Source organism: Embiotoca jacksoni, unplaced genomic scaffold (assembly GCF_022577435.1).
Source record: "Embiotoca jacksoni isolate LCO1_2020_lvr unplaced genomic scaffold, fEmbJac1.0.p SCAF_16, whole genome shotgun sequence".
Taxonomy (NCBI): Eukaryota; Metazoa; Chordata; class Actinopteri; family Embiotocidae; genus Embiotoca; species Embiotoca jacksoni.
In genome coordinates this window covers 9,343,440-9,367,479 of record NW_027185296.1, presented here as the reverse complement: position 1 = coordinate 9,367,479, position 24,040 = coordinate 9,343,440, and the positions used below count along the sequence as shown (strand labels likewise).

Genomic DNA, 24,040 nt, shown 5'->3' with positions numbered 1-24,040 from the left:
ACAGACTGAAGCACCGGGTTGGAATATCTGGCACAGTACTAAAATGCTTCACCTCATATCTGACCAACAGGAGGTTCTGCGTGTCAATTAATAATTTTAGGTCGTCTTTTTCCACTGTAAAATATGGGGTCCACCAGGGGTCCGTTTTGGGACCTATTTTATTTTTTGGACAAGTTATACGCAAACACGGGGCTTCCCTCCACTGTTATGCTGATTTTTTTTTTTTTTTAATTTCACTTTATTAATCCCTGAGGGGAAATGTCTTCGCTACAGCAGGGGGGCTCTCAGGGGGGAGCTGCTGCAACAGGCTGCCACTAGCGCGGCGCCAGGTAACCTGACCTGAGGTGCATGTTTTTGGATGATGGGAGGAAGCCGGAGAACCCGGAGAGAACCCACGCAAGCACAGGGAGAACATGCAAACTCCGCACAGAAAGGCCCTGGACCGGATTCGAACCCAGAACCTTTTTGCTGTGAGGCGACAATGCTAACCACTGCACCACCGTGCCGCCCCAAGTGATGACACTCAAATGTACCTGTCCGTCAGTGGCTCTGATCCTGGCATGCTGAGTTCTCTACACGACTGCCTTGATGACGTGAAAAGCCGGATGTCACAAAATGTTCTACAACTCAACTCAAGCAAATCAGAGATTCTTGTAATTAATCCGCCACACTTAACCAAACAAATCCACCCATCTGCTGGCCTGCTTGTAGAAAACATTACACCTGTCGTAAAAAAAATCTATACAAATAAAGTTTATTATTATATCTGAAATTCATTAAATTATCAAACCATTTGAAACTTTAGGTACATTTAATAAAAAAAAAGACCCTTGGGCTGCCACTGAACCCTGTTGTCATTTTTATGCCACATAATGTAGAAATAATGTATTTAACAAACAAAAAAAAAAGCCTAATTGTTGCGTTTTGTGGCGCTATAGCAGGCACTTATCCTAAACTTAGTAAGTATTTATGGATATAAAATGTAATGCTGCCTGGACACTTGTCCTCACATTTTACAGAATGCAGACGCTCCCAGGTCAGTGGTTCTCAACCTTCTGGCCTTTTCAAGCAAAGCAGCATCTTATCACAACCTGTGAACTATGAAAGAGTCATCAGAAAGTGATGTTTTGTTTTTCAGGTTGTTTCTTTTTGAACAAAAGAGGCCTTAAGAGTTAAAATCATAAAACATGTCACAACCAAAAAAATCAGACAATGAGGAATTTTTTACAATAAAAAATAGATAAATAGGTTTTACTGAACATGAAAATCTGTAATCTTTATAGCAACCAAAGGTCTTCAGACAAATGTAGTGAAGTAAAAAGAAGGCTACGATATTTGGCTTTAAGGTGTCTTGGAGTAGAAATACAAATTGCATAAAAAGTATAAATAACTCAGAATTGTACTTTCTCTCAAATGTGCTTTGAGCTCAATGCTGAAGATAACACGTTAACCTCACCATACTAATACTAAGTTCAGCAGTGATCATGTTTACCATTGTCACCAGTTTAGTTTAGCATGCTCGGTTGCTAACATTTGCTAAACAGAGGAGGAAAAAGAGGAAACGAGTACCTCTGGCCACGCCCCATCCGTGACGTCTCACCAGGTGAGCTGTTATTGACAGCTGAGATACCTGCCATGCGGAGGCGTGTGCAGACCTGCGGTGTGTTTGTGTTTACAGCCGCAGAGCGGTACGGCAGCCTCACACTTCCGCCCTCTGTGGGTCAGCGTTACTTCCCCATGCAACATGCCAGTGGGCTCTTTAAGAGGAGAGACTCTCCGCATCTGCTGATCTGTCAGCCGGCGCGGTGCCGCCCGCCCTCCCTCCCCGCACGTCCTGCTGCACCTCGGGGTGCCCGCCAGACTCCCCGGCGTAGACAAACTCCGGGTGGATGCACCTGAAGTAGTCAGCAGATCGTACGCTGTGGATGATCGATAATCCGACCTAAAATGCGCCGGGCCCACCGTCCTCGCCATCCCGGGCTGTGCAGGTGTAAAAGGTAACCGGACGGAGCTGCTGGGGGAGGCACGCGGCCACGCTTCATCACCGGATCGCATCATACATGTTTTATGTGTCGGTTACAGACATGGTGTTTCCTAATGCTCTGGGACGGGCAGCTTCTTCTGGTACACGTCTTCGATTTAAATTTTAGTCACGGTGTTTCCTCTGGTTGCTGGTTCGGCCGGTTCAGCTGGTTGGGCGTTTGGAGGAAGCAGCAGCAGCGGTCTGATCAAGTAAGTGAGAGATAAACAGGACGACACCTCACATCACTGAGCCACTCTGAAGCTGGACTAGCAACTAAAGTTTTCTGCACATTCATCCTTACAAATCCCCAAATCTCATCTAAATTCACTTCTTGTTGTAGCTTTATTATTTTACTAATTTTGCTTTTAATTGTTTTTCCTTTTTAATATCATTTTTATCTAAGTATCTTACCCATACATGAATCTGATATATGACAAAATATGTAAACAACACATATTGTATACATGTCCATTCATGTCTCACACATGGATATGAGTATAAATGGGATATACATGTCACACATATGGCATATATACCAGATATGATTGAATTATGGCAAAAATGTCTGGTCTAAAATAAGTCACATATATATATATATATATATACACACATTTCTAATAAATATTAGTACAACTGTAAATGTGTGTTATACGTGCCTAGAATCTTTTGTTTACTTTTTTTTACTGGCTATATTGTAAATAAAGCTTCTACCTTTAAGTTAAAATAAAGGTTGAATGAATCAATTGAAACAAACCAGAGTACACAATAGCTGCCTGTGTATTTTTAGCTTAATACAATAACAGCATCCAGATATAGAAACATAATGTAATCATCAGTTCTAAATGTGTGTTCACTAAGGGAGTGCAGACGCCGGAGCGCAGCATGTCCTCCGTGGTGGTGTCCGGACTGAGTGAGCCGAGCCTGGCAGCGCTGCCCATGGAGAGCTGGATGTCTCACCTGCCATGTGCTCTGTGGGACACCCCCTTGTACCACCTGGCCATCCCAGGTAGGCTGCGATATCGCAGCACACGGTCGTGTTGATGAAGGTGGTGAAGTAGTGTGGATGGTGTGTGTGTGTGGTTTTAGTGTAACCCACAACACAGTGCCATTTAGGGCTCAGCGGAATGCAACTAAACAAAACACATGCAAATGGGGAAAAACACAGGCAAATGATCAGCAGCAGTCTGACAACATGTGAAGCAAAAACTAGAAGTTAAACACAGGACACGTACACAGCATAACAAAAAGTACTGTCAAAACGGCTAAACACAGACTTCTGCATTTGCATTCCTGTTTGTTATGCTGCGTATGTGTTCTTTAGTTGCATGTCGATCTCTCAGGGCCACCACAGCTATTCCATATTATAGTCCTATGTCTAATGATGGTTAAGTGTATTATCTTTGCCCCATTCAGGGAGCCACAATGCAATAACCTACTGTCTGGATATGAACGACAGATCACCCGTTGACCTCACGCAGCCAGACATGCTTCAAAAGTTGGACAAATATATGAAACCCCTTATTCGCCCCTTTGTGTACAAGTGGGCAATAACCCAGGTAATGAGTCATCAAAACATTTCCACTTGTTGTTTGACCTCGTGATTTTTTTTGTATCTTTTTTTTTTTTGTGTGAAATTTAAAGCTAGACCTGAATTCTGCACCCTGTGTCTCGCAGGAGTACACTATAAAGCAGCAGCTGGACTGCGGGGTCCGATACTGCGACCTGAGGATCGCCCACAGGCCCAACGACAGCTCCACTGACCTCTACTTCTACCATGGCGTTTACACCACCCTCACTGTGGAGGTGAAGTCATGACTAGCAGACACAAATGATGTTACCGCAGTAAAATTTTGGCTCGCAACGTTGATGCTCATTTGCATCTAGAGCGAAGACTAAAACAAAACACAGTAAAACGATAACTCAGGAAACACTGACATTAAATCCTCCTGAAAAATACTTTAATTTCACCCGTTATTATTATTTTTTCCAACAAAGCACTCTGAAGTCAACATTATGTTTGTAATTTTGTTTTTTTTAAGATTAATGAAGCAGAATTTTACTCTTAAAGAGATCCCATGTACCTTTTTACCAACCAGTGTAGCTACAAGTGACGATGGTGAATTATAGTGTAATACTTGCGTATGCATTAAGTTAGTGAGCTCACTCAATAGGAGTGATGACTGTAATGTTTTCTATCACTAGCCACTATAAGCTACTGCTACATACCAGGCTGTATCAGCTAAACCACCCATTAATGAGTTAGGGAGATTTTTCTCTGTAATAAATGAATTATATAGTCTCACTTTAAGCAGATACAAAGAGGAACTCGTACATTATCTGGCTGTATTCTTCTGGGACAGGAACATCACACTGTTTTCAGTTTAACATCCAATGTATCAGATGCTCTGGCAATTTTTCCACTCAGGACTTAATCTGATTGTTGTAAATCTTTCTGCATGGCTCTGGAGGGCACGCGTGCAGCTTAATTCCAAGAGAATGCATATTAAAGGTTTTGCTTCTTGCACAGCAATGCTATTTAGCAACCAAAATGACCCTATTTGTAACATTACAAGGAAATCCATGCACCTCACTGTAGTAAATTTAAAAGTCTTTCAGGCTGTTCGTGTGATCAATACGATGTATTTCATTGACCTCTGCTCTCCTGCATAGAGCTGCAATGTGGTGGATAAAAAAATTTAAAAAAAATCCAAATGCATCCAAACCAGCTTTGTTACAGATTTGACACAATTTCCCACCATGTTGTGAACATGTTACAAGTTCACTGTGTGCTGTAATCTCTTAAAATACATCTCCGTCTTGTAAACGGCGTCTTGTGTTCCTCTGGCAGACAGTTCTGATGGAGATCAGAGAGTGGCTGGATGCTCATCCCAGAGAGGTGGTCATCCTCTCCTTCAGCCACTTCCTCGGCCTCAGCCAGGAGCTCCACATGCTGCTGCTCACAACTATACGCAACGTATTCACCTCCAAACTCTGTGACAAAGCGGTACGGCTGGGCTTCCTGTTCTGTACGAGAATTTAGAGATGAAGATGGTTTACATTTTTCCAATGTTTAGCCTTGAGTATTTAGTTCATGTGGGCCGCAGTGCTTCCTTGTTGTACAGTAATTTTCACACAAGTAACATAAGTAATGTCACATAACGTGCGTTACCTAGGTTAAATATGTTATGTAAGTGACTTGCTTTCGTTAATTAAAAGCTTTCTCAAGGACTCAAATACTGGTCTGCCAGGTGAAAGTCCGGTGTTTGTTCCATCCAGCCAGGCCTGACCTGATCCTATTTGGACTTTATCACTCATTGTGCTTCGTCACATGACCTCCTCCTCTGACCCTGCTCATACATGCGTCTGATTTTCACGCCTAGACGATGGCAAAACGTGACACTGACACAGTAAGCTGTCCCATAGTGGACTGACGGGTGTATTGCACACTATGGTGTGATACCAGGCTGCACTGTTGCCCTGGGTGACACGTTCACTGTAGGTTTATTTGAACTCAATCCCACATACACCATCCTGCGGTTGTAAATACTCGCGAGAGCCCCAAATCTGTATTAGTCCGCAGCTCAAAATAGTCCCCAACAAATGCAGTGTTTACTCCTGTTTGAGTAATCTTTGATTAAACCAGCTGTTGAAACCATATACATGCGACTTCTTTTACATAGATTTACATCTTCACTCATAAATAATGAGTTTGTGGCTTGCAGAGTAGAGAATGAAAGTACTTTGAGACAGATTAACACATTACTGGTTCTGTCTTTTCATGGGATTTGTTGTTTATCAGAAGAAAAAAAATATATATATATCCATAAATAAAAATAACAAAAATCTCAACACAGAATGAAACTAAGGCCTTTATTTTGTTGATTCCAGGAAGCGCTAACCCTCCGAAGACTGTGGGCTTTAGGCCACCAAGTGATTGTGTCCTATGAACACAATATTGCCAGCTGCCACAGTGAGCTGTGGCCACATATTCCTTACTGGTGGGCAAACAAATGCAAAGCTGAGTCTCTCATCGAGGAGTTTGAAGACAGGAAACAACACGGCAGACCAGGTATACATCAACAACTTATAATGTCAAACACAGCCAGAGAATAAAATGTGTTTATCACTCGTTCAGTTACTGTAATATTTGTGTGTATTTTCTGTTTTTCAGGAGGATTCTTTGTCACAGGAATTAACCTGACAGAAGACCTGAAATACATCTGCACTCATCCAACAGAGTCGCTGAAGGACCTGGTGATGTCCACGTATCCGACGCTGCTCGGCTGGGTCAAAGAGCAGACGCCCGGCTCCAAAGTGGGCTCCCTCAACATCATCGCCGGGGACTTTGTCACAGAGAGCCACTTTGTACCAACTGTCGTTACACTGAACCAGAAACTCCTGAAATGGTCCTCATGACTTTTCAACAACGAGCATGATTCTCCAAAACAATGTGAATTACAGCATGAAAAACACACAAGCTTGATTTGTTAAGAGTGACGGAGACATATTTAAGTACTTGAATTATTCTTTTAAATATCAATGCACTTGCTGGAGGCAGCGACATGTGACTTTTTGGTACTTTGACCTGCACTTGTTTGATTACGTTCAGTTCACTATTTATGCAATGTATTGTATCAGTTTTCACGAGTCAGCAAGGCGGACAGTTTTGTTACGCTGACCAAAGCAATAACGATCCAACTAATCTAACCTTAATGTAGGCATTTTAGATGAGTAAGCACAAACAATGTATTCAATGAGCACATATGACTGTAACGTAGGATACACTTTTGTAATTATAATATGGGCTGTGAATTCAAGATGTAGCTAAGCTGTATCACCTACAATACACATATTTAACCATAGAGAATGTAGAGGAACTTGTGCAGAATGCATGGAAAATTTAATTGCATGAACCCAACTTTGATTGTCTGACTTAGAATCGACTTCAGCCAATAGGTTCGGCCTTAATTAAAATAATGCTGCACCGCTGTGCCTGTGGAGAAATGCTTTTCCAATAAATATGAGCATTTTTAAAACAGTGATCTCATTTTATTTGTTCAGACAGATTAATATTAACATGTTTCTACTTCAGAAAAAGCACAGAGAGTAAGTGTAGCATGTTAGGATTTTTGTTTCCTTTGAAAACACCTGCACTGTAGTCACAGTTTGAACTGACCGAGGCATTTGCTTCACATGCAGTAACCACGTGTTCTTGGCCACAGGGAATGTCAAACCATGGGGTCCTAAAAGTGCCACAGAGTGGAGAAAAGCTTTTATTTTTCCTTGCTGTTTGTGTGCCTTTTAATGCTTTTTTTTCCCCTACAGTTGTTTTTATTACATAACCTGTGTGAGACATTGCTTTTGTGGGAGCAGCTCAGTCCAATCCAGGTCCATCATAAAAGGACAATGTGATGAAACACAGGGATATTAACCTTGAAGCTACAAATAATAGTCGCTTGTCACTTTTTCAAAATAAAAATATAATGGTTATCTTCAGATAAAGGCTGACTGTCTGAGATGTAAAACATTTTACAGCACAAGGAAAATTCCAATTGGTAGATAACAACAATATCTTTAGTATGAAAGTTGTGTGTGCCAATGAAAAATTATAGACTTTTACTGTGTCCATTTGAATTAAATTGCTCAATTAAAAATTATGTTTAGCCTATATGTTATGAAAAGAATCATAAAATATGTCTCTGTTTCATCATTATTTTTAAAAGACAAATTATAAAAATGGTAAATCAGTCATAAATATGTTTTATCCTATTATGGGTCTTCTATTTTATGGTTAGGTTCGGGTTTTACTGTTTTTGTTCTTTGATCGCTTTAATTTTAAAAAATGAAGTTGACCCAGCAGCATAAATCTTTCTGATTGGTCAGTGACTCCCCACTGCTGCTGCTTAAAAATGATTTTATTTCATTATGCTGGTATTCATTGGAGGTTGCGTTTATAAGGATTCATAGATAAAGGTTAAAAAGTTATATTTCTTCCATTTACCTCAGCGTTTCCTGTCACATTCTATCACATTGATTTGTTTTTTGTAAATGTAGATTTTCTCTATAATTTAAAGCCACAGAGTAACAGGAGCTCTAACAGGGCTGGCAGTTGTTTCCAGTGTTGTTAACAAAGGTAAAATGTGCATTTCTCATCAGGCAGTCACTCCTAGTGCCCTCCAACAGTCTGTTGAGAGATGGAAACTTTATGTTTTTACTACCTGAGGTATTTGAATTAGAGATCAAACACAACTGAGTCTAAATTAGGGTCTGACTTTTAGTTTTTATTGTGCTGTCTATATCCACATACATTTTAAGAGCCATTAATGTTGAGTCCCTTTTTCAGATTTGCAAAAGTAAGTTAACAGATGAATGTTAAGGAAAGTAAAAGTGATAAAGTCTAACATTTGGGTGCAGAGAGCATCGATGCAGTGCTGGGATCAAGTCTGGAACCGACTAACAAAACTAAATGTTTTGTCTCTTCTTTGTCAAAACTTTTTGTGGCCTTTAAAGCATTTTGTCATTGCCATGCTCATGTCCTCTCACTCTTGAGCTGTTTTATGTCAAATGATTAGTTCTCTGGTCTTCAGAGTCCTGGGCAGTGAGTTACACCTGTCAATCCCATAATATAAGTCTAAGGAGAAAGAAACTAGAAAGTAAGTACTGTAATTGTTCCAGTGGCGGTGTTGTATTTTTGTTTTTCTACATCCATTTGGCTTATTTTGGTCGAAAAACAGATATGTACTTCACACCAACATTTCTCCTCTTAATTTGCTCATTTAAAAAATAACAGCCTGAGTAATTTATATAATAGTTCCAGAACAAAATATATAGTGTGGGGAAGATAAAAAAAAATATCATTAATGACCAGTAAACCTCATACAGAAACATTTTCAACAGTTTGTTGAGTACAGACATTATTCAGCCACAAAACAACAGGAAGTTAAAAATAGTTTTAGGGTTACAAGCTCCGCCTCCGTGCTGCTACGTCATTGCGATGACACCGAGGTAAAGGTGTTCGTGTGCTAAACTAGTGTAAATAATATGTGTTTAAATACGCATAACACACAGATATGCAGGGAGTTTAATTCTCCTAAAGTACCCCGTCCCAGCGGCTACACGTGAGCCAGCTGTGTATCCGTCAGTCAACACAGAAGAAACCAGGAAACTATAAGGCTCCACCCCCTCTTCCCCTCTCCCGCCCCCCCGCTGCTACCCCTGCACTGTGGTCGGTCATTTAAAGGAATCTGATGAAGGAGGGGAAAAACATCCATCATATGATGACAGGCTTCAACAGGCTTGTCACGTCTACAGTTCAGACGTGGTTTCGGTGAGTCTCCTGCGGGTCCGCCGGGGCGACATGGATCACAGCTGCCGGGACTGGATGTCAGCTTTACCCGAGGAGCTGTGGGACGTTTCTCTGACGAGCCTGGCCATCCCTGGTACATCCAATACTTCACTTAAACACTGTTTGTACTGTCATTTATGCTCATTAAAACTAGAAATATTAACTGATTCACTGATTTAAAACGGATTATGTTTTTTTCAATTGGTAATCACCTAATGTTCATGTAACTTAACAACAAAAACATCACTGGTGTCAACCTTTAAAATGTGGGCTTCGTTTTGTGGTGTAAAGTAACGAAGTAGGCTATATTTACTCAAGTAGACCACTGTACTTATGAATAATACTTGAAGCTACTGTACAGCTGCTACTTTGATTTTGATTGATACAAACAAAACATACTGTATTATCAGCATATATAATATGATGACTCATAAATTAAAGGCCCTCCGTGCATAAGGTGTTTGAAGCGATGATGGGATTTATATAGCAAGAAGGATTAAGTTGTAACTCATCTGACTCAAAACTAAAAGGACATCTTCTGAAAAAATTACCGGGACTTACAAAATATTATCTCCTGTGAAAGATTTTATTTAAATCACCTTTTATCTAAAAAGGCTTTTACTTTTACTTTTGATACTTTAAGTATACTTCTTTACTTTTACTGGAGGAGGTTTTCAAATGCAGGTCTTTTACATGTAATGAAGTATTTTTACACTGTGGTATTGTTGCTTAAAAAAGGATTTCAGTACTCCTAACATCACATGCTTCATTTATTCAGGAGGTCTCAGGACAAAACAATCACCATCACACAGCGACCACTCCAGTGATGAAAACAATCCAATGTTATTAAAAATGACAGTCGTAGAACCTGAAGTAAAGAAAGAGTGCACAAGTGTTTAGTAAGCAGTTTGTTATCCTCTGAAGGTTTAATGTGTCTGTTCATCCAGGGAGCCACGATGCCATGAGTTACTGTCTGGACATTAACTCGCCCCTGGTCAGATCTGAATCAGACTTTTTCCGCCTCCTGGATGGACTTTGCTGCTGCTTCACAAGGCCTGCCATTTTTAGATGGGCTACCACACAGGTAGGTGGTGTTATAGTGTAAAGTACAGGAACAACCGGACAGCTTGTGCTGATCATTATGTCAAAGTGGTCAGAGTGCAGCTTACTGGTGGTTTCTAGAGTTTTGCAGAGCCTTCAGCTTCCAGGCCCCTCTCCTATGAAACCAGCTCCCAGTTTGGGTTCAAACACTTTCTCTACTTTTAATTTTAGGCTAAAAAATGTATTTAAAAAAAAGTATAATCAGGGCTAACTCACATAACCCTGAACCATCCCTTAGTTATTCTCACTTTAGCTGTCCAAGCATTTGTGTGCCACTATTGTTTGCTATTTCAACATTTCCTTAACATTAATATTTTAATGTGTGTCTATTATTTTATCCCCTGTAATTGGGACTATGTTCCATTGTGATTTTACACTGTAAATATAAATTGACATCACCTGATTGTCGAGCAGTTTGACCTGTGAGATGGTCCAAAGTTTGAAGAGACACGTCTTGTGTTTGTTCATCTCAGATCTTGTATTGACTGGAAACAGCTGCCGGCTGTTGACGAGTGAAGTTGAAGTGAACTGAAACAGGTCGGAGTTTTTGAACCGTAAATCCAAAACAATGAGAAGAAACGCACAAAACCACTCCGTAGAGATTAGAGGAACTGCCATGTCGGGGATGGTTTATTTTAGGTTCCTCATTATGAGTGACAGCTTTCACGCGAGTAGTTACTATAACAATTGATTATTATTGTACTTATCTATAATTCTATTCTCTAAAATTGTTTTACTGGCCCCATGAACCCAACCCATGTTCATTGTATTGTATTTTGTGTGTTGTACGGTATTGATTGTACTGTCTGTCTATGCTGTCCTTTTCTCTCTCCACTCTCCTCTCACCCCAACCGGTCGAGGCAGAACTTCTGAGCCTGGTTCTGTCGGAGGTTTCTTCCTGTTAAGAGGGGTTTTTTCCTTCCAGCTGTTGTTCATGTGGGAACTGTTCAGTTGTTGGGCTCCTCTCTATAATGTTGTAAGGACTTTACTATGTAAAGTGCCCTTGAGACGATTTACAATTGTGTATTAATTTGTTTGTTTCATTCCAGGAATAAAAGAAAAACAAAATTTTCTCAGAATTTATTTGAAATTGACAAAAGTGGATGGCCTCCATAATTGTTTGTTCAATATAAAATAAAAATCATGCTTTTGCTTTTTGATGCAGCAGAATATTTTAGATAATAAAACAAATGAAAATGACAAAATTGATGGGACCCTTAACCTAATATTTTGTTGCACATCTTTTAGTGGCAATCACTGCAAACAAATTAGTGCTGTTGCTCTCTGTGAGCGTTCTGCAGCCGGCAGCAGGTAGTTTCGTTTACTCTTTTAAACTTCTCCAGCTGTCTCAGGTTTGAAGAGTGCCTTCTCCAGCCTGCATGTTTCTGCTCTTTCCATAGATGTTTAACAGGATTCAGACCAGAACTCATAGACAACCACTTCAAAATAGTCCAATGTTGTAGCCACCCTGGGGGGACTTCAGTCATTGTCCTGTTGGAGAACCATGACCTGAACCTGTGACTGAGACAGAGCTTGTTAACACAAGGCAGCACATTTCGCTGCAGGATGCCTTGATAGTATTAAGATGTAATGGTGGTCTCGAGGCACCCTGTGTCAGACGCGGCAAAGAGGTCCCAAAACATAAATGACGCATATTTCTATGAGTTGTTAACAGTACCAACAAATGTATCTGACTGTATGTGATTTGGCGCTATATAAATAAATAAATAATCTCCGAGAGGGAACATTATGTATTTAATTGTCATATAACATACTGACAGTTGTTGTCTCTTCCTTCAGGACAAAAGTGTCGAGGAGCAGCTTTCGATGGGGATTCGCTTCTTTGATCTGCGCGTTGCTCACAAACCCAACGACTCATCCAGGAACCTGTACTTCACACACGTCATATACACACATATAACAGTGTTGGTGAGTTTAATTTACTTTTATTAAATAACTCAGTTTTGGCTTTCATAGTGTGCTCATATTAAATATTCCTCCTTTACAGGAGACCCTGGAGTCTATTGCCACCTGGCTGAAGTCTCACCCAAAGGAGGTTGTCATCCTCGCCTGCAGCCACTTTGAGGGACTGGACGACAGATGTCACGAATCGTTCATTTTCTCCGTGAAGAAGCTGTTCGGGATCAAACTGTGTCCCCGCATGGTTAGTTTTCTTTCGCAGGTGATGCGCGGTATTAAAAACAACACAGCAGCCTGATGGCATCTAACCATCCCTCCACAGGAATCAGTCCTGACCTTGCGGAGTCTGTGGGCATCCGGTTACCAGGTCATCCTGTCCTACGACTCCCAGATTGCAGCGAGACACAAGGAGCTGTGGCCCGCCATCCCGTACTGGTGGGCCAACAAGCGCACAGCAGAAGGAGTGATCAGCTACTTGGACTGGAACAAAGCCATGGGACGTCCAGGTGAGTTCGACCAGGGAGTGCAGGGATTAGGTTTGAAACATGAAAGCATATCAAGTGTATTTTTAAGTTAACAGTCTGGTTTATTCGTCCTCAGAGAGTTTCTTCGTCTCCGGTCTGAACCTGACAGCTGATAAAAGTTACATCACCAAGAACCCGAAAGAATCCCTGCGGACGCTGACCTACGGCAACTGGGAGAGTCTGAGAAAATGGCTGGAGGAGCAGATGCCTGGATCGGACCCCTGGAGCCTCAACATCATTGCGGGAGACTTCGTGGGGCCCCTCCCACTCTGCTCTCTGGTGATCGCACTGAACCGAAAACTGCGGCGGAAGAATCCCAGCCAGATGAACAATTATTATCCGTGATTTTACACGTAAAGTGATTCTCAAAACAACCACATCGTACCTCATCAGCTTCTTTCATTTGATACAAATCAGCATTTTCTGATTTTCTTGCATTCAATTAAGGTGTTTGTTTTTACTTCAAATCATTCTGTATGCTTTGTCTTTACCTCTCTTATGTGCAATCAGTGTATGTTTACAAGAAAATGTCTTATTCTTTTACGACTTTGTACTTTCAGATATTTTACAGTAAACAGTCTGTTCTTAAGCTGTCTGTGTCACAGTCTCTGATCATTATCCGCTTCTGTCGTCGTGCAGCAGGATGGATCCCTTCCCTCCCTCCTCTGTTATCTGCCTTCGAAAAGTTTCATGTAGCGCCCATGAGCGGCGGCGCTGATGATGACCTTGACGACAGCAGAGCCTTCATCTGCATTCACCTGCACGTCTTGAACGGTGGCTTCTTTATACAGCCAACTGTGGAGGAGGTTACGCGTTTACTCTGTCTGCTCTTTTATTATATATAAGAACAATAATAACATGTAGACAGGGAACAGATCTCACCTCAGCTGAGGAGTGCTCAGATTAACTTTGAGATCTAAAATCCGTTTCCCTGTCGACTTCACGACCTCCTCTTCCAGAGCCGTCTGCAGCTCGTCGAGGCCTCGCTCCTGCAGGGCAGATATGGGGAGAGCACCAGGATCTGCAGACTCATAACTGACACACACACACACATACACACACACACACACACACACACACACACACACACACACACACACACACACATTCTGGGTTTAATGTGTGAAACGACAATTTACACTCAAGAATAAAGTCACAAGGAAACTTCTTAACAGCAAGTAGCGACTTTACAGTGGCCCCGTGTTCAGTCGATTTTTATGGGTTACCCCTGCTGTGGAGCAGGACCAATCAGGCTGGGCAGCAGTTGGGGTTGGCCCACTGTATATTGTGGCAGGAGTGTGCCAGTGGGAAAGATTTCTAAGTCTAAAAAAGTTAAGTGCAGCATGAAAAGCACACACGTTCTTTTTTTTCACCAAGGAATACACTTGGTGTTATTTTTCACAACGAGAGGTCAGCGAGAGGTTTTCTCTTACTTGTCGATGAGGTCAGTTTTGTTGTGGACCTCGATCATGGAGCTCATCAGCCTGTCGGGGATCTGCAGGTTCTTCAGGACGTTCAGCACGTTCACCTTCTGATTTACCGTCTCTGGATGACTGATGTCTCTGACGTGAACCAACAGATCCTGGAAGGACGACAAAGATGAGCACCGAGTCAGCAAATCTACTCCCAGACATACCTAAAAAATATTTTTTCATCAGTAGATAAGATCAGCTGGAACATATCTGCACTTCTGCAACATATGAGATCTGTTCTTTTTATATATATATATATATATATACATATATAATTATAAGGGTCCATATTGTAAATTACTCTATTCTGTACACATTACATCTATTGTATGTCTGTTGCCCTGGGAGACGGATTCCTCTTCTGTTGCTCTTCTGGAGAATCCTGATGTTTTTACCTGTTAAAGTTTGTTTCATCCAGTTTGAAGCTTTAAGGACGAAGATAGTTTTATACAGACTGTAAAATCCCTCTGAGGAAAATGTGTGATAAAAACCTGACTTGGCGACATACAGAGTGCTTAATATCTTCCAGGGTGGCGGAGAAGGAGTCGATGAGCCGGTGGGGCAGCTGGGACAGAAAGCCGATGGTGTCCACGTACAGAACGGTCATGCGGCTGGGCAGCTGGCCCGCGTGCACGGTGACGTCCAGGGTCGCGAAAAGCTGGTTCCTGGGCTGGAGGCTGACGTCGCCGGTCAGAGCTTTGATCAGAGTCGTTTTCCCTGGACAGACGGAGGCAAAAAACAACAAAAACAGCATCGTAAATTTCATAAAGTTAAAGACTTCAACACTGCGAGATCAAAACTCTGCACACTGGACCCAGTCTCTCACCACAGTTGGTGTATCCCAACACGGAGATGACGGGGAACTCCCTGTGTTTACGCTGAGATCGCAGAAGGTTCCTCTTTCTCCGAAGTTTTTCCAGCGCTGAGCGAATCTTCATCTCTCGCTCCTTCAGCAGCCTCTGCTGCACCTCGTACAGTGTCTCACCTGCAGGGACCAATCAGAGTTATGGATCTTGTCTCCAGCAGGGTAGGTCAAGCACGCGTGTTTGATTACCTGAGCCGCCGATGTACCTCGCTCCTCCGCCCTGCTGGTCCAAGTTTGACATTTCATTTTTCAGACGAGATCTGAGATGACATTTCAAGTGTGGTTAAATACAAACAATAAGGCGTCATGACATCAGATGAAGACTTTTTACGACCTCTGTTAGCTGGCAGTGTAACAAAAACAAAGTCACAAAATGAAAAAGTATTTGAATGATGGGAAGTTTCAGGCAGTCACCTTAACAGAGGAATCTCTGCCAGCGAGATCTGTAACTTGGCCTCTTTGGTTCTGGCGTTGCAGCGGAAAATGTGGAGGACTACCGAGTATCTGTCGAAGACTTTCACCCCCCAGGTTTCTTCAAACTCCCTCTAAATACATTTAAAAAAAAAAAAAAAAAAAAAAAAAAGGAACCATCAGTGCATGAAGCCTTACATACACCACAGCCAGAGATCTGTTTTCAGACGAGCTCACCTCAGACAAAGGAGACAGACGCTCAACATTCACAAACACAGCAGTGATTCCTGCTGTTTGTCTGATTCTCTCTGAAGGGAAAAAAAAAAAGCACAGATGATTACTATTAATACATTCAAAAAATATAGAAACGCAACACTTAAGTCTTCACTTCAGGAGTTGAAGTAAAAGATCTGAGACTTTTTTTATGGACACAAAAAGCTTATTTCTCCTAAATGTTGTTGACAAGTTAGAATCCATGTTAGTGAGCACATCATCTTTGCCAAGATAATCAATCCACCTGACAGATGTGGCACATCCAGATGCTAAATAAATGCATGACTGATGCACCTTGAACTCGTCTCAATAAAAGGCCTTTGAAATGTGTAATTTTAGTTTGAATGAATTTCCACATATGGGTACTGATGTGCATCTTGTGCTGCTGTCTGTCTCGGCCCGGACTCCCTTGAAAAATAGATATTTAATAAATAAAGCTTAAAACGTGTGTTTGTGGAGGAGTGTAGGGACAGTCAGTATTTGCCTCATGCAGTGCTCCTTGACATGGAGTTGATCAGGTTGGTTATTGTGTGCTGGTCCTCTCCTCTTCAATGGTTGTGCCACGTTGCTGGATATTAGCAAGAATTGGAAGATGCTGCAGTACACGCCGATCCAGAGCATCGCAAACATTTTCAATGGGTGACATGTCTGGTGAGTCTCCAAGCTGGGAACTGGGATGTTTTCAGCTTCTCTGGAGTTCTGTATAAATCCTTGCAAAATCAGGCCTCATCAGCATTATCATGCTGCGATGGTGACGGATGAATGGCACGACAACGGGCCTTAGGAAACCACTCTCCCACACAGCTGCATGCACGCTGCCTACCATCTGCCCACTGCAGTGTAACCCCAGAGTCATCTGTGAAGAGAAACACTTCTCAAAGTGCCAGACGCCATCGAGAGCTTTTGCCAACTCAGCAGCGGATGTGGTGTTCCTGGGCTGAAGTGGCTGCATGTGGTGTGTAACCATGTTGAGGCGGGTTGGATGCACTGCCAAAGTCTTATGCAGAGAAATGAACGTTCAGTTTATGAACAACAGCTGTGGTGGATATTCCTGCAGTCAGCATGACGACTGCACGCTCTCCCAAAACCTGTGACATCTGTGGCTTTGTGTCGTGTGATGAACTACATATTTTAGAGATGCCTTTTATGCAATAATCATGCAGTTTAATCAGTATCTCGATGTGTCAGGTGGATGGATTATCTTGGCAAAGGTGAAGTGCTCACTAACACGAATTTTAACAAAATTTGTGTACAACATTAAACGAATACAACTTTCATGTGTATAAAAGAAGTTTTAGATTTAGTTTTACTTCCATTCATGGAAAATGTGAGTAAAACCAAAACCGTTGAGGTTTTTTTGTTTTATTTTTGCTGAGTGTGCATGCATGTTGGCTCGATGCACAGATTCCCAGGTGGATGCTGGGAGCGGATCGTACCTGTGAGAGACTGGAAGTTGCCTTTTCCAAATATCCTCTTCTTCTCTGGTGTCTTGGTGGACAGGATGATCTTGTCCACCACTCTCCAGTTGTCCAAAGTGTTCACAAGCCCCACAGCCTCGGCCATCATGAGCTCAGCTGCAAATGTGACAGTTGAAAATGTGAAATGATGACCTTAGGAGTGATCAGCAGTCTGATTTATGTGTGCTTGTGTTGTTACCAGTGGTCAGATGCTGCTTCCTGCTTCCCCACTTCACATCAGGGTGGACAATGAACACCCTGTGCTGTCCCTCTCCGATGCCTTCAGGGATCTGCTGCTGAAACAGCTCCTCCACCTCACTGTCCTCCAGGAAATCTTCATCATCACCCTCCTCCTCCTCCTCTGTGAATCCGCTGCTGCTGCTGCTGAGGTCGTCTGTGCTCTTGAAGCTGCACGCAGACAGTCCAAACGCCCTGGACTGGAGGGTGGGTGCTGCTCTCTGCCAGGGTGGTCGGGAAGTGTTGACTGCAGCTGCATGCTGGGAGGTGTGGATCCGTCTGCAGGAGGACGGGGCTGCACCCTGACGGCTCCTCGCGCAGGGTCGCTGCAGCAGCGGGAACCATGAATGGAGCCTCCTCAGGGTGGTCATGTTGCCTCAGGAAGCTCTCTTCATAGTGCCATCAGGTCTGGAGTTAGATCTCACAAAGTCACAGGACAGTATTCATGCCGCAAGTGACAGTGAGCCGCTGCAGCTCACCCACGAGCACTGTTTACGTCCTCTGCTTCTTCTTACCTCCAGAAAGGTCACAAACCAACCAGGAGAGCTCACACGGAAATATGGCTGTTAAACTGTCGAAATTATTACTTCACTCAGTAAATATAACAAAAGTTTCATAGTGGCTATATAGTCTGAAAAACACAGCATAGTACATGTGCCACTGTCAACGCGCTGCAGTGTTTTTAGTTTGCCCGACTCCAGTCCTTCTCCCTGAAGTTTGACTTGCAGGCAGTACTTCCTCCCATGCTGTCGACTATTTCTATCTCCAACCAAACGTTTCGAGCTACACTTGCTTGTATGGTACATAAATCAAATTTAGCACTGATCGGGATTCGTCTTTGCCACGTAATAACTCGCGAGGTAGTATTGTTAAAACCACATTGAGAGGAAGACACTTCCTGGAAAGCAAAGATCAGGGCTAAAACAGATGAGACAATATGACTGTTTACGTCATTTCCTTTCATAAACAGTTCACAGTTTTTAACGTTTTAATTTTGGAAAATTTGAATCATACACGAAAACAATTAGTACAAGAAGATTTGGATTTCTTATAAAACACATTTATAATACAAAAATACAAGTTTAGAAAAGATTGAACGGTCTGACGGTTTGCTCCGGCCCCTGGTGGATAACCAGCTTACTGAACATTTGGGGTTTAATGTCATTTTCAGAATACATTTTTGATTTGTTGATATCTTTATTGTAGTTGCGCCATTCTTACTGTTGCTCAGCCACCTTCATAGGAAACATATTGTCATACTTTTGTGTAATTATATTTCAGATTATTTTGGAAGTTACTGTTCATTTAAATGTTATTCCAGCTTCACTATGCACGGATATAATAAAGTTCTCTCATGAACTGGTGTCCAATCAGAGTGCAGAAATAGATCTGAATATCGCACTGTTAAAAAGTCAAAGGTAGAATGAATCAGAACCCGACAGATATTTTAACGTCATTTTAAAAGGTTCAAACAACTTTCTGAGAAAATAACGATAGTTTATGATCATACAACTGAAAAAAAGTATTCATTATTTAATTAAAGAAAGTAGAGTATACATGTCTTATAAGTGTGAACTTTTTTTTAACCATTAATTTTAGGCTACCATTAATAGCCTACTAAGTGTTTTAGAAAGATGGCCAATTGTTTTGGAAATACTTAAAATGATATGATTATATTTATGCATTTCTGTAACTATTTTTGCCAGGTAAATATTTGTCCAATATTTGTGTCCTGCTTTAAAAACACCATGTTCACTAGCCTACTGAAAAGTTGTTGTTTTTTTTCCATTTCAAACACATCTGCTACACGAAAATCAGCAGCTCATCTATATGATACCAAAAGTGCCACAATTAATACTCAATATTAAACATCTGGTAAAAGACTTAATGACACAATCAAATTCATTTTTTTTTGGTATTCTTTGGGGGAACTGGGAACGTGTATGTTGACGATATTTAAAGTAGGTGTGCCCTACCCTACACATGTGCTGTATGTTGGCTGCGGTGCCATCTCTCTTTAGTGTTTGTGGGTGTGTGCAAGAAGTCAAACAGGTCGGACCGATCTCTGGACTCTGAACCGGCTCTCTGCTCAGACACGGACAAGTCTCGGGTTTTAAAGTTTACTCACGGTATATATATTACTGTTTTAAAATCACGGCGGTATTTTTTTTTTTTAATCTCATTTAAATCAGAAGATCCGGGATCGACAGACAGAATGCAGGTACGGCAGAACAAGCCGCAGCATGACTGGTAATGAAATCCTTCAGAGTGACGGAAGGTCTGAGTCGGACGAGCAGAGGAGGAAATGAAGTCAGCCGGGCTCATAACCGACGGAGTAATGGACGTGTCTTGGTTCTCTAAGTTTAGGAGTAAAATGTCTTTGAGTCGTTCCTCGGTGTTCTGCGCGCTAACGAGCCCTCAGCGGGAGGTACCGGTGGCGCTGTGGCGCGCGGGACTGCTGCTCAGCTTCCTGTGTGCCTGCAACTGTTTGGGTGAGATGACTGTCTGACTGCTCGAGAAGATCACACACACACACACACACACACACACACACACACACACACACACACACAGATAAGTCACATTAAAACTTCCCCATGACTTACATGTGTGTGTTTCTCCTCAGAGGACGGCTGTGTTGTCGGGATAGTCGGACTGCCGGTGTCCCTGCCCTGCTTCTCCCGTGACCTGCTGACCTTTGTGAACTTTTCCATTGAGTGGAGGAGGGAGGATGAAGTGGTGCTCAGGTCGGTGTGGGATGAGGACGGAGATGTGAAGACGTGGAGCGTTAAGAACGCCACAGTGTCCACTGACGCCGCTCTGACTGGAAACTTGTCTTTGGAGCTGCCGGCAGTCGATCCCACGGAGGAGAAAATGTATTTCAGTCTCTTCATCATTTCAAGGGAGAACCACAGCACCCTGCTGTGCGACATGTGCCTCAGGATAGCAGGTCAGTTCCACACACATAGGAGGTCATCAGGAGAGTGTTTAAAGGGACTAACTGCTGTCTTTGATGCTTGTTTGCAGCCAGTTTCAGCCCCCCGCTGCTGCAGCGGGAGGAAGTAGCGCAGGGCGATGAGACGGCCTTCCTCTGTCACTCCAGCGGCGGGTATCCTCGACCCGCAGTTTACTGGCTCATCAACAACACCGAGGAGCCCCCCGAGGGCTCGGTGAGGACCCTGGCAGCCTCCCTCCCCGACTCCCACCTCTACAACATCACCAGCCACCTGACGCTCAACATTTCCAAAGACTCCAGCGTGTCGTGCGTCATCGAGAACATGCCCATGAACCAAAACCTGACATCCACAAGCTGTGAGTCGTTCATCGGTGCTCAAGTCGGGCCTCAAACACACCGGCGGGTCACTAATCTGTGTTTCTCGTTGGTGCTCAGATGGAGTGCAGAGCGGCCCGGTGATAGGCCGGGCGTCAGAGGCCATGTGGATCTTCAGCACGGCTCTCTGTGTGGTGGTTGGGCTCATGGTGATAGCCGGGGTGGTGTATCAGATCCACCTGGACCGGATAAGTAAGAGGAAGAAGAAGGAATACCAACAGTCAAAGAGAGGTAGGCACGTCACACACCACGGAGGGATGACGTGACTGACATCAGACAGTACAGGGAGGAAACCGTAAAAAAAAAAAATCCTGTCATAAATAGTTTGTATTTGTCAATTTATTTCATATAAAATCCAGTAAACAGAATATCCTCAATCAAGTATCAGGTGACCGTCTGCTTTTCAAGCAGCACCTGGTCACCTCAGTACACCTGCCTGCAGGTTTTCAAGGCTACTGATTTAGGTTTTCTCAGTTGCTTCTTTCTTTCCTTGTAATCCATCCTGACATGATGATCTGCTGAGTAAATTAATAGTTCTTTATGACTCATACTACATACTACATACAATATACTGCTCGTTTTGCTTTTCCAACCCATCGCTGTTAAATTAAATATACTGGGAGCGATTAGTGCAGATTTTGTTTCCAATCCAAGGATTCATCAGTTGTTCTGGGAAGTTTGGAGAAAGTAAAGTTCTTCTATTTTACAGGATTATTAGAGGAGAGCTCGCAGTGGAAGCTCAAATATCACAGACATAAACACCAAACTTTCTCATGTTAGATTTAGAACATTTCCCGTGTGTCCTTAAAGTTCAAGTTTTATTGAAATCACAATTTGTTTCTCCCTCGTGTATATTTCAGTTTCATGTCATCGTCAGTAAGAAGCTGTTTAAACAAAGCACATTGAACTGTTGATTTAGATATTTTTAGGGCCCTATTGTATTTCGTAAAAATGTTCTTGGTCGTTCTTCTCCTTACGTAAAGTGATTTACCTTTTTGGAGTCTTTATCATCTTTAAAAACTCATGAAAGTGGAGACACATTTGTCTCCCGGCGAAACATTTCATATTCTAGTGGAGTCGCGAGTGGGCGTGGCCAAACGCCTCTAGAGCGCCCCCTACAGAGATGCCCCGGTGGCCACATTTACCTAAATTCACCAAATCCGGTGGACACGTGTGTCACACCTAGACGAGCAAAAAAGTTACATTGGACCGTTACTTCAACTCGACAGGAAGTCCACCATTTTGAATTTAGTCGCCATTTTGGGCGATTCTGACACGTTGTACTTTGTCGAACTCCTCCGGGGGATTTTGTCGCCCCGACTTGAATTTAGTTTCTATGGATAGAAAACATGTTTGGGATTAAAAGTTGTATAAATAATTAGTTTCCATCGATATGTGTGCCCGTAGCGTGGTGGCCATTTTGAGGTCTCGCCATGAAACTACGAGTTTCTTTAAATCTTATGTACATGGACCGACCTTCTCCAAACATCACAGGTATGATAACAGCCCCGCCCCGAAGACCCCTGTGGGGTAATATTTGCTCATAGTCATAGCGCCCCCTGGTGGCCACCGGAAATGACACTTTTCATACTTTCACATTCTACGTCGAGCTGGTTGATCCCATGAACGTAAAGTCGGGTCACAATAACCTGAACATGTAGTTGATGATATATTGAGACATTCGTTCGACTTTGTCAATGGGCATCGCCGTGACGATGCGGCAAAGTTGGATGTCTCGCCGTGACACAGGAAGTTGATGTTTAAGGTCAAAGGATGCTTGAAACCTCACGAAACGTGTCACATACATCCGGTGTGGTGAGACGATACATGTGATACGTGTTTTGCGAGTGGGCGTGGCCAAACGGCTCGCCAGCGCCCCCTGCTGGAGACAGGAAACGAGACAAAAATAGCAACTTTAAGCGGGTATACCCGGTCCCTCGCGGGCTGCACCAGGGAGACGGCTTCGGGGAGGAAGCGGCGTGCTGGAGTGCGAGGGCCCGTACATCACTGCTTGCAGTTTTAATTGATTTTGGTTTTATTCTAAGAACAAATCTCGTGCTTTATCTTTCTTGCCTGTAACTTTGTGAAAACTAAGAAATTTGGCACTAATAATAATAATTTGAATTTCTAATATGCAGTCATTTATTTCTAATGAAGTGAGTGTGACCTAAAGACTTGTCCCCACAGCAGGTCAGCTGAACATTAAATAACTGGAACTTTGTGAAGAATAACATTTCCAATATTTTCTGAATAATTAAATAATATTTACTTTGCTTTAAATGAAGCTAATTGAAATACATATTTTACTTTTCTTTAAGACCATATTTTATATATTTTATTTTATATCCCAGGAAAGGGTCTGAATCGTGTTAAATCTGTTCTGGGTGACGCAACCAGCCAATGAGAACAATGCTATTATTTAGTTAACAACAGTAATGAGTTTTGTTTCAACCTGAAATAACCTTGATCAAGAAAATCTCATTTAGAGATCCCCCATTATAAAACACCCTCAAACCCTGCACTTTACTGTAGCTGGAAAACCTGAACTCCTGTTAAAACTATTCATGTAGGTCTTATAAAGAAAACCTTACAGACCTTAAATATTTCAAGAGCTTTTGTGACCTCTAAAAACATCTGAAAACACATTGCTTTCACTGAAATTATATTTGTCATCAACAGGACACAAAAAAATACGTGCGTACGTGGAGGAAGCAGAGGCGATGAAGCTGCAGTCAAAGGAGACAACAGTGTGACATCCAGTTAATAAATCCTCATTAACTGTCACTTTTTTATTTCTAAGCTGTGAGGCAGCAGAGCACTGATATGTAAATATGTATTTGTTGTGATCACCACTTCAATATTCAGTGTGAGTGGGTTTTTAACACGGCATGTAGATGAGAGCCGCATTCTGGGTCAGTTTTATGTTGAGTGGTCACTCTTTATTTCCTCACAGGGAGGTGTTGTATGTCAACATTTAATAAACATTCCCAAACATCTACCTGAGGCTTTTTTATTTCACAGAAACTTTTACAGCTGAGAATTGAAAATGTTTTTTACATTTTAAATATCTGAAGTCACAAT

At 42.3% G+C, this 24,040-nt stretch overlaps 4 protein-coding genes across 6 annotated transcripts; 3 read left to right on the top strand and 1 right to left on the bottom strand.

Annotated features, from left to right (window-relative positions):
- The first annotated feature begins 1,661 nt into the window (after positions 1–1,661).
- On the top strand, positions 1,662–7,624 carry LOC138198972 (phosphatidylinositol-specific phospholipase C, X domain containing 1). Of its 2 annotated transcripts, XM_069150803.1 has the most exons (8): positions 1,662–1,997; positions 2,083–2,232; positions 2,882–3,029; positions 3,437–3,579; positions 3,698–3,826; positions 4,872–5,027; positions 5,912–6,092; positions 6,195–7,624. In XM_069150803.1, the coding sequence occupies exons 2-8, from the start codon at positions 2,098–2,100 to the stop codon at positions 6,437–6,439; spliced, it is 1,137 nt and encodes a 378-aa protein (XP_069006904.1). In that variant the 5' UTR covers positions 1,662–1,997; positions 2,083–2,097; the 3' UTR covers positions 6,440–7,624. The 2 variants fall into 2 exon arrangements, with proteins under 2 accessions (XP_069006904.1, XP_069006903.1); XM_069150802.1 differs by having other exon boundaries at positions 1,662–2,232.
- A 1,677-nt stretch (positions 7,625–9,301) lies between these two features.
- LOC138198971 (phosphatidylinositol specific phospholipase C X domain containing 1) lies at positions 9,302–13,293 on the top strand. The gene is made up of 6 exons (XM_069150801.1): positions 9,302–9,462; positions 10,316–10,452; positions 12,270–12,398; positions 12,478–12,633; positions 12,712–12,895; positions 12,990–13,293. The coding sequence occupies exons 1-6, from the start codon at positions 9,381–9,383 to the stop codon at positions 13,256–13,258; spliced, it is 957 nt and encodes a 318-aa protein (XP_069006902.1). The 5' UTR covers positions 9,302–9,380; the 3' UTR covers positions 13,259–13,293.
- gtpbp6 (GTP binding protein 6 (putative)) lies at positions 12,272–18,298 on the bottom strand. Of its 2 annotated transcripts, none has more exons than XM_069150800.1 (10): positions 17,591–18,298; positions 17,371–17,508; positions 15,899–15,969; positions 15,665–15,795; positions 15,440–15,510; positions 15,212–15,370; positions 14,894–15,102; positions 14,347–14,495; positions 13,796–13,948; positions 12,272–12,356 (listed from the first exon to the last, which is right to left on the bottom strand). In XM_069150800.1, exons 1-10 carry the CDS (start codon positions 17,997–17,999, stop codon positions 12,329–12,331), a joined length of 1,518 nt encoding a protein of 505 aa, XP_069006901.1. In that variant the 5' UTR covers positions 18,000–18,298; the 3' UTR covers positions 12,272–12,328. The 2 variants fall into 2 exon arrangements, with proteins under 2 accessions (XP_069006901.1, XP_069006900.1); XM_069150799.1 differs by lacking the exon at positions 12,272–12,356 and adding an exon at positions 13,488–13,708.
- A 1,383-nt stretch (positions 18,299–19,681) lies between these two features.
- LOC138198968 (ICOS ligand-like) lies at positions 19,682–23,957 on the top strand. Its single transcript, XM_069150796.1, has 5 exons — positions 19,682–20,120; positions 20,255–20,578; positions 20,656–20,940; positions 21,020–21,190; positions 23,639–23,957. Exons 1-5 carry the CDS (start codon positions 19,934–19,936, stop codon positions 23,710–23,712), a joined length of 1,041 nt encoding a protein of 346 aa, XP_069006897.1. The 5' UTR covers positions 19,682–19,933; the 3' UTR covers positions 23,713–23,957.
- Positions 23,958–24,040: the final 83 nt, after the last annotated feature.

Excerpts from the sequence above, each read along its gene's own strand:
- LOC138198968 (XM_069150796.1), top strand. The coding sequence starts at position 19,934 with ATGAAGTCAGCCGGGCTCATAACCGACGGAGTAATGGACGTGTCTTGG. Across the intron at positions 20,121-20,254 it reads GTGTGCCTGCAACTGTTTGG|AGGACGGCTGTGTTGTCGGG; the intron begins GTGAGATGACTG and ends GTTTCTCCTCAG. Across the intron at positions 20,579-20,655 it reads CATGTGCCTCAGGATAGCAG|CCAGTTTCAGCCCCCCGCTG; the intron begins GTCAGTTCCACA and ends GCTTGTTTGCAG.
- LOC138198972 (XM_069150802.1), top strand. The coding sequence starts at position 2,068 with ATGTGTCGGTTACAGACATGGTGTTTCCTAATGCTCTGGGACGGGCAG. Across the intron at positions 3,580-3,697 it reads ACAAGTGGGCAATAACCCAG|GAGTACACTATAAAGCAGCA; the intron begins GTAATGAGTCAT and ends TGTGTCTCGCAG. Across the intron at positions 3,827-4,871 it reads ACACCACCCTCACTGTGGAG|ACAGTTCTGATGGAGATCAG; the intron begins GTGAAGTCATGA and ends TTCCTCTGGCAG.
- gtpbp6 (XM_069150799.1), bottom strand. The coding sequence starts at position 17,999 with ATGACCACCCTGAGGAGGCTCCATTCATGGTTCCCGCTGCTGCAGCGA. Across the intron at positions 15,371-15,439 it reads GAGGTACATCGGCGGCTCAG|GTGAGACACTGTACGAGGTG; the intron begins GTAATCAAACAC and ends TGGTCCCTGCAG. Across the intron at positions 13,709-13,795 it reads CTGAGCACTCCTCAGCTGAG|TTGGCTGTATAAAGAAGCCA; the intron begins GTGAGATCTGTT and ends CCTCCTCCACAG.
- LOC138198971 (XM_069150801.1), top strand. The coding sequence starts at position 9,381 with ATGGATCACAGCTGCCGGGACTGGATGTCAGCTTTACCCGAGGAGCTG. Across the intron at positions 9,463-10,315 it reads GACGAGCCTGGCCATCCCTG|GGAGCCACGATGCCATGAGT; the intron begins GTACATCCAATA and ends CTGTTCATCCAG. Across the intron at positions 12,896-12,989 it reads CAAAGCCATGGGACGTCCAG|AGAGTTTCTTCGTCTCCGGT; the intron begins GTGAGTTCGACC and ends ATTCGTCCTCAG.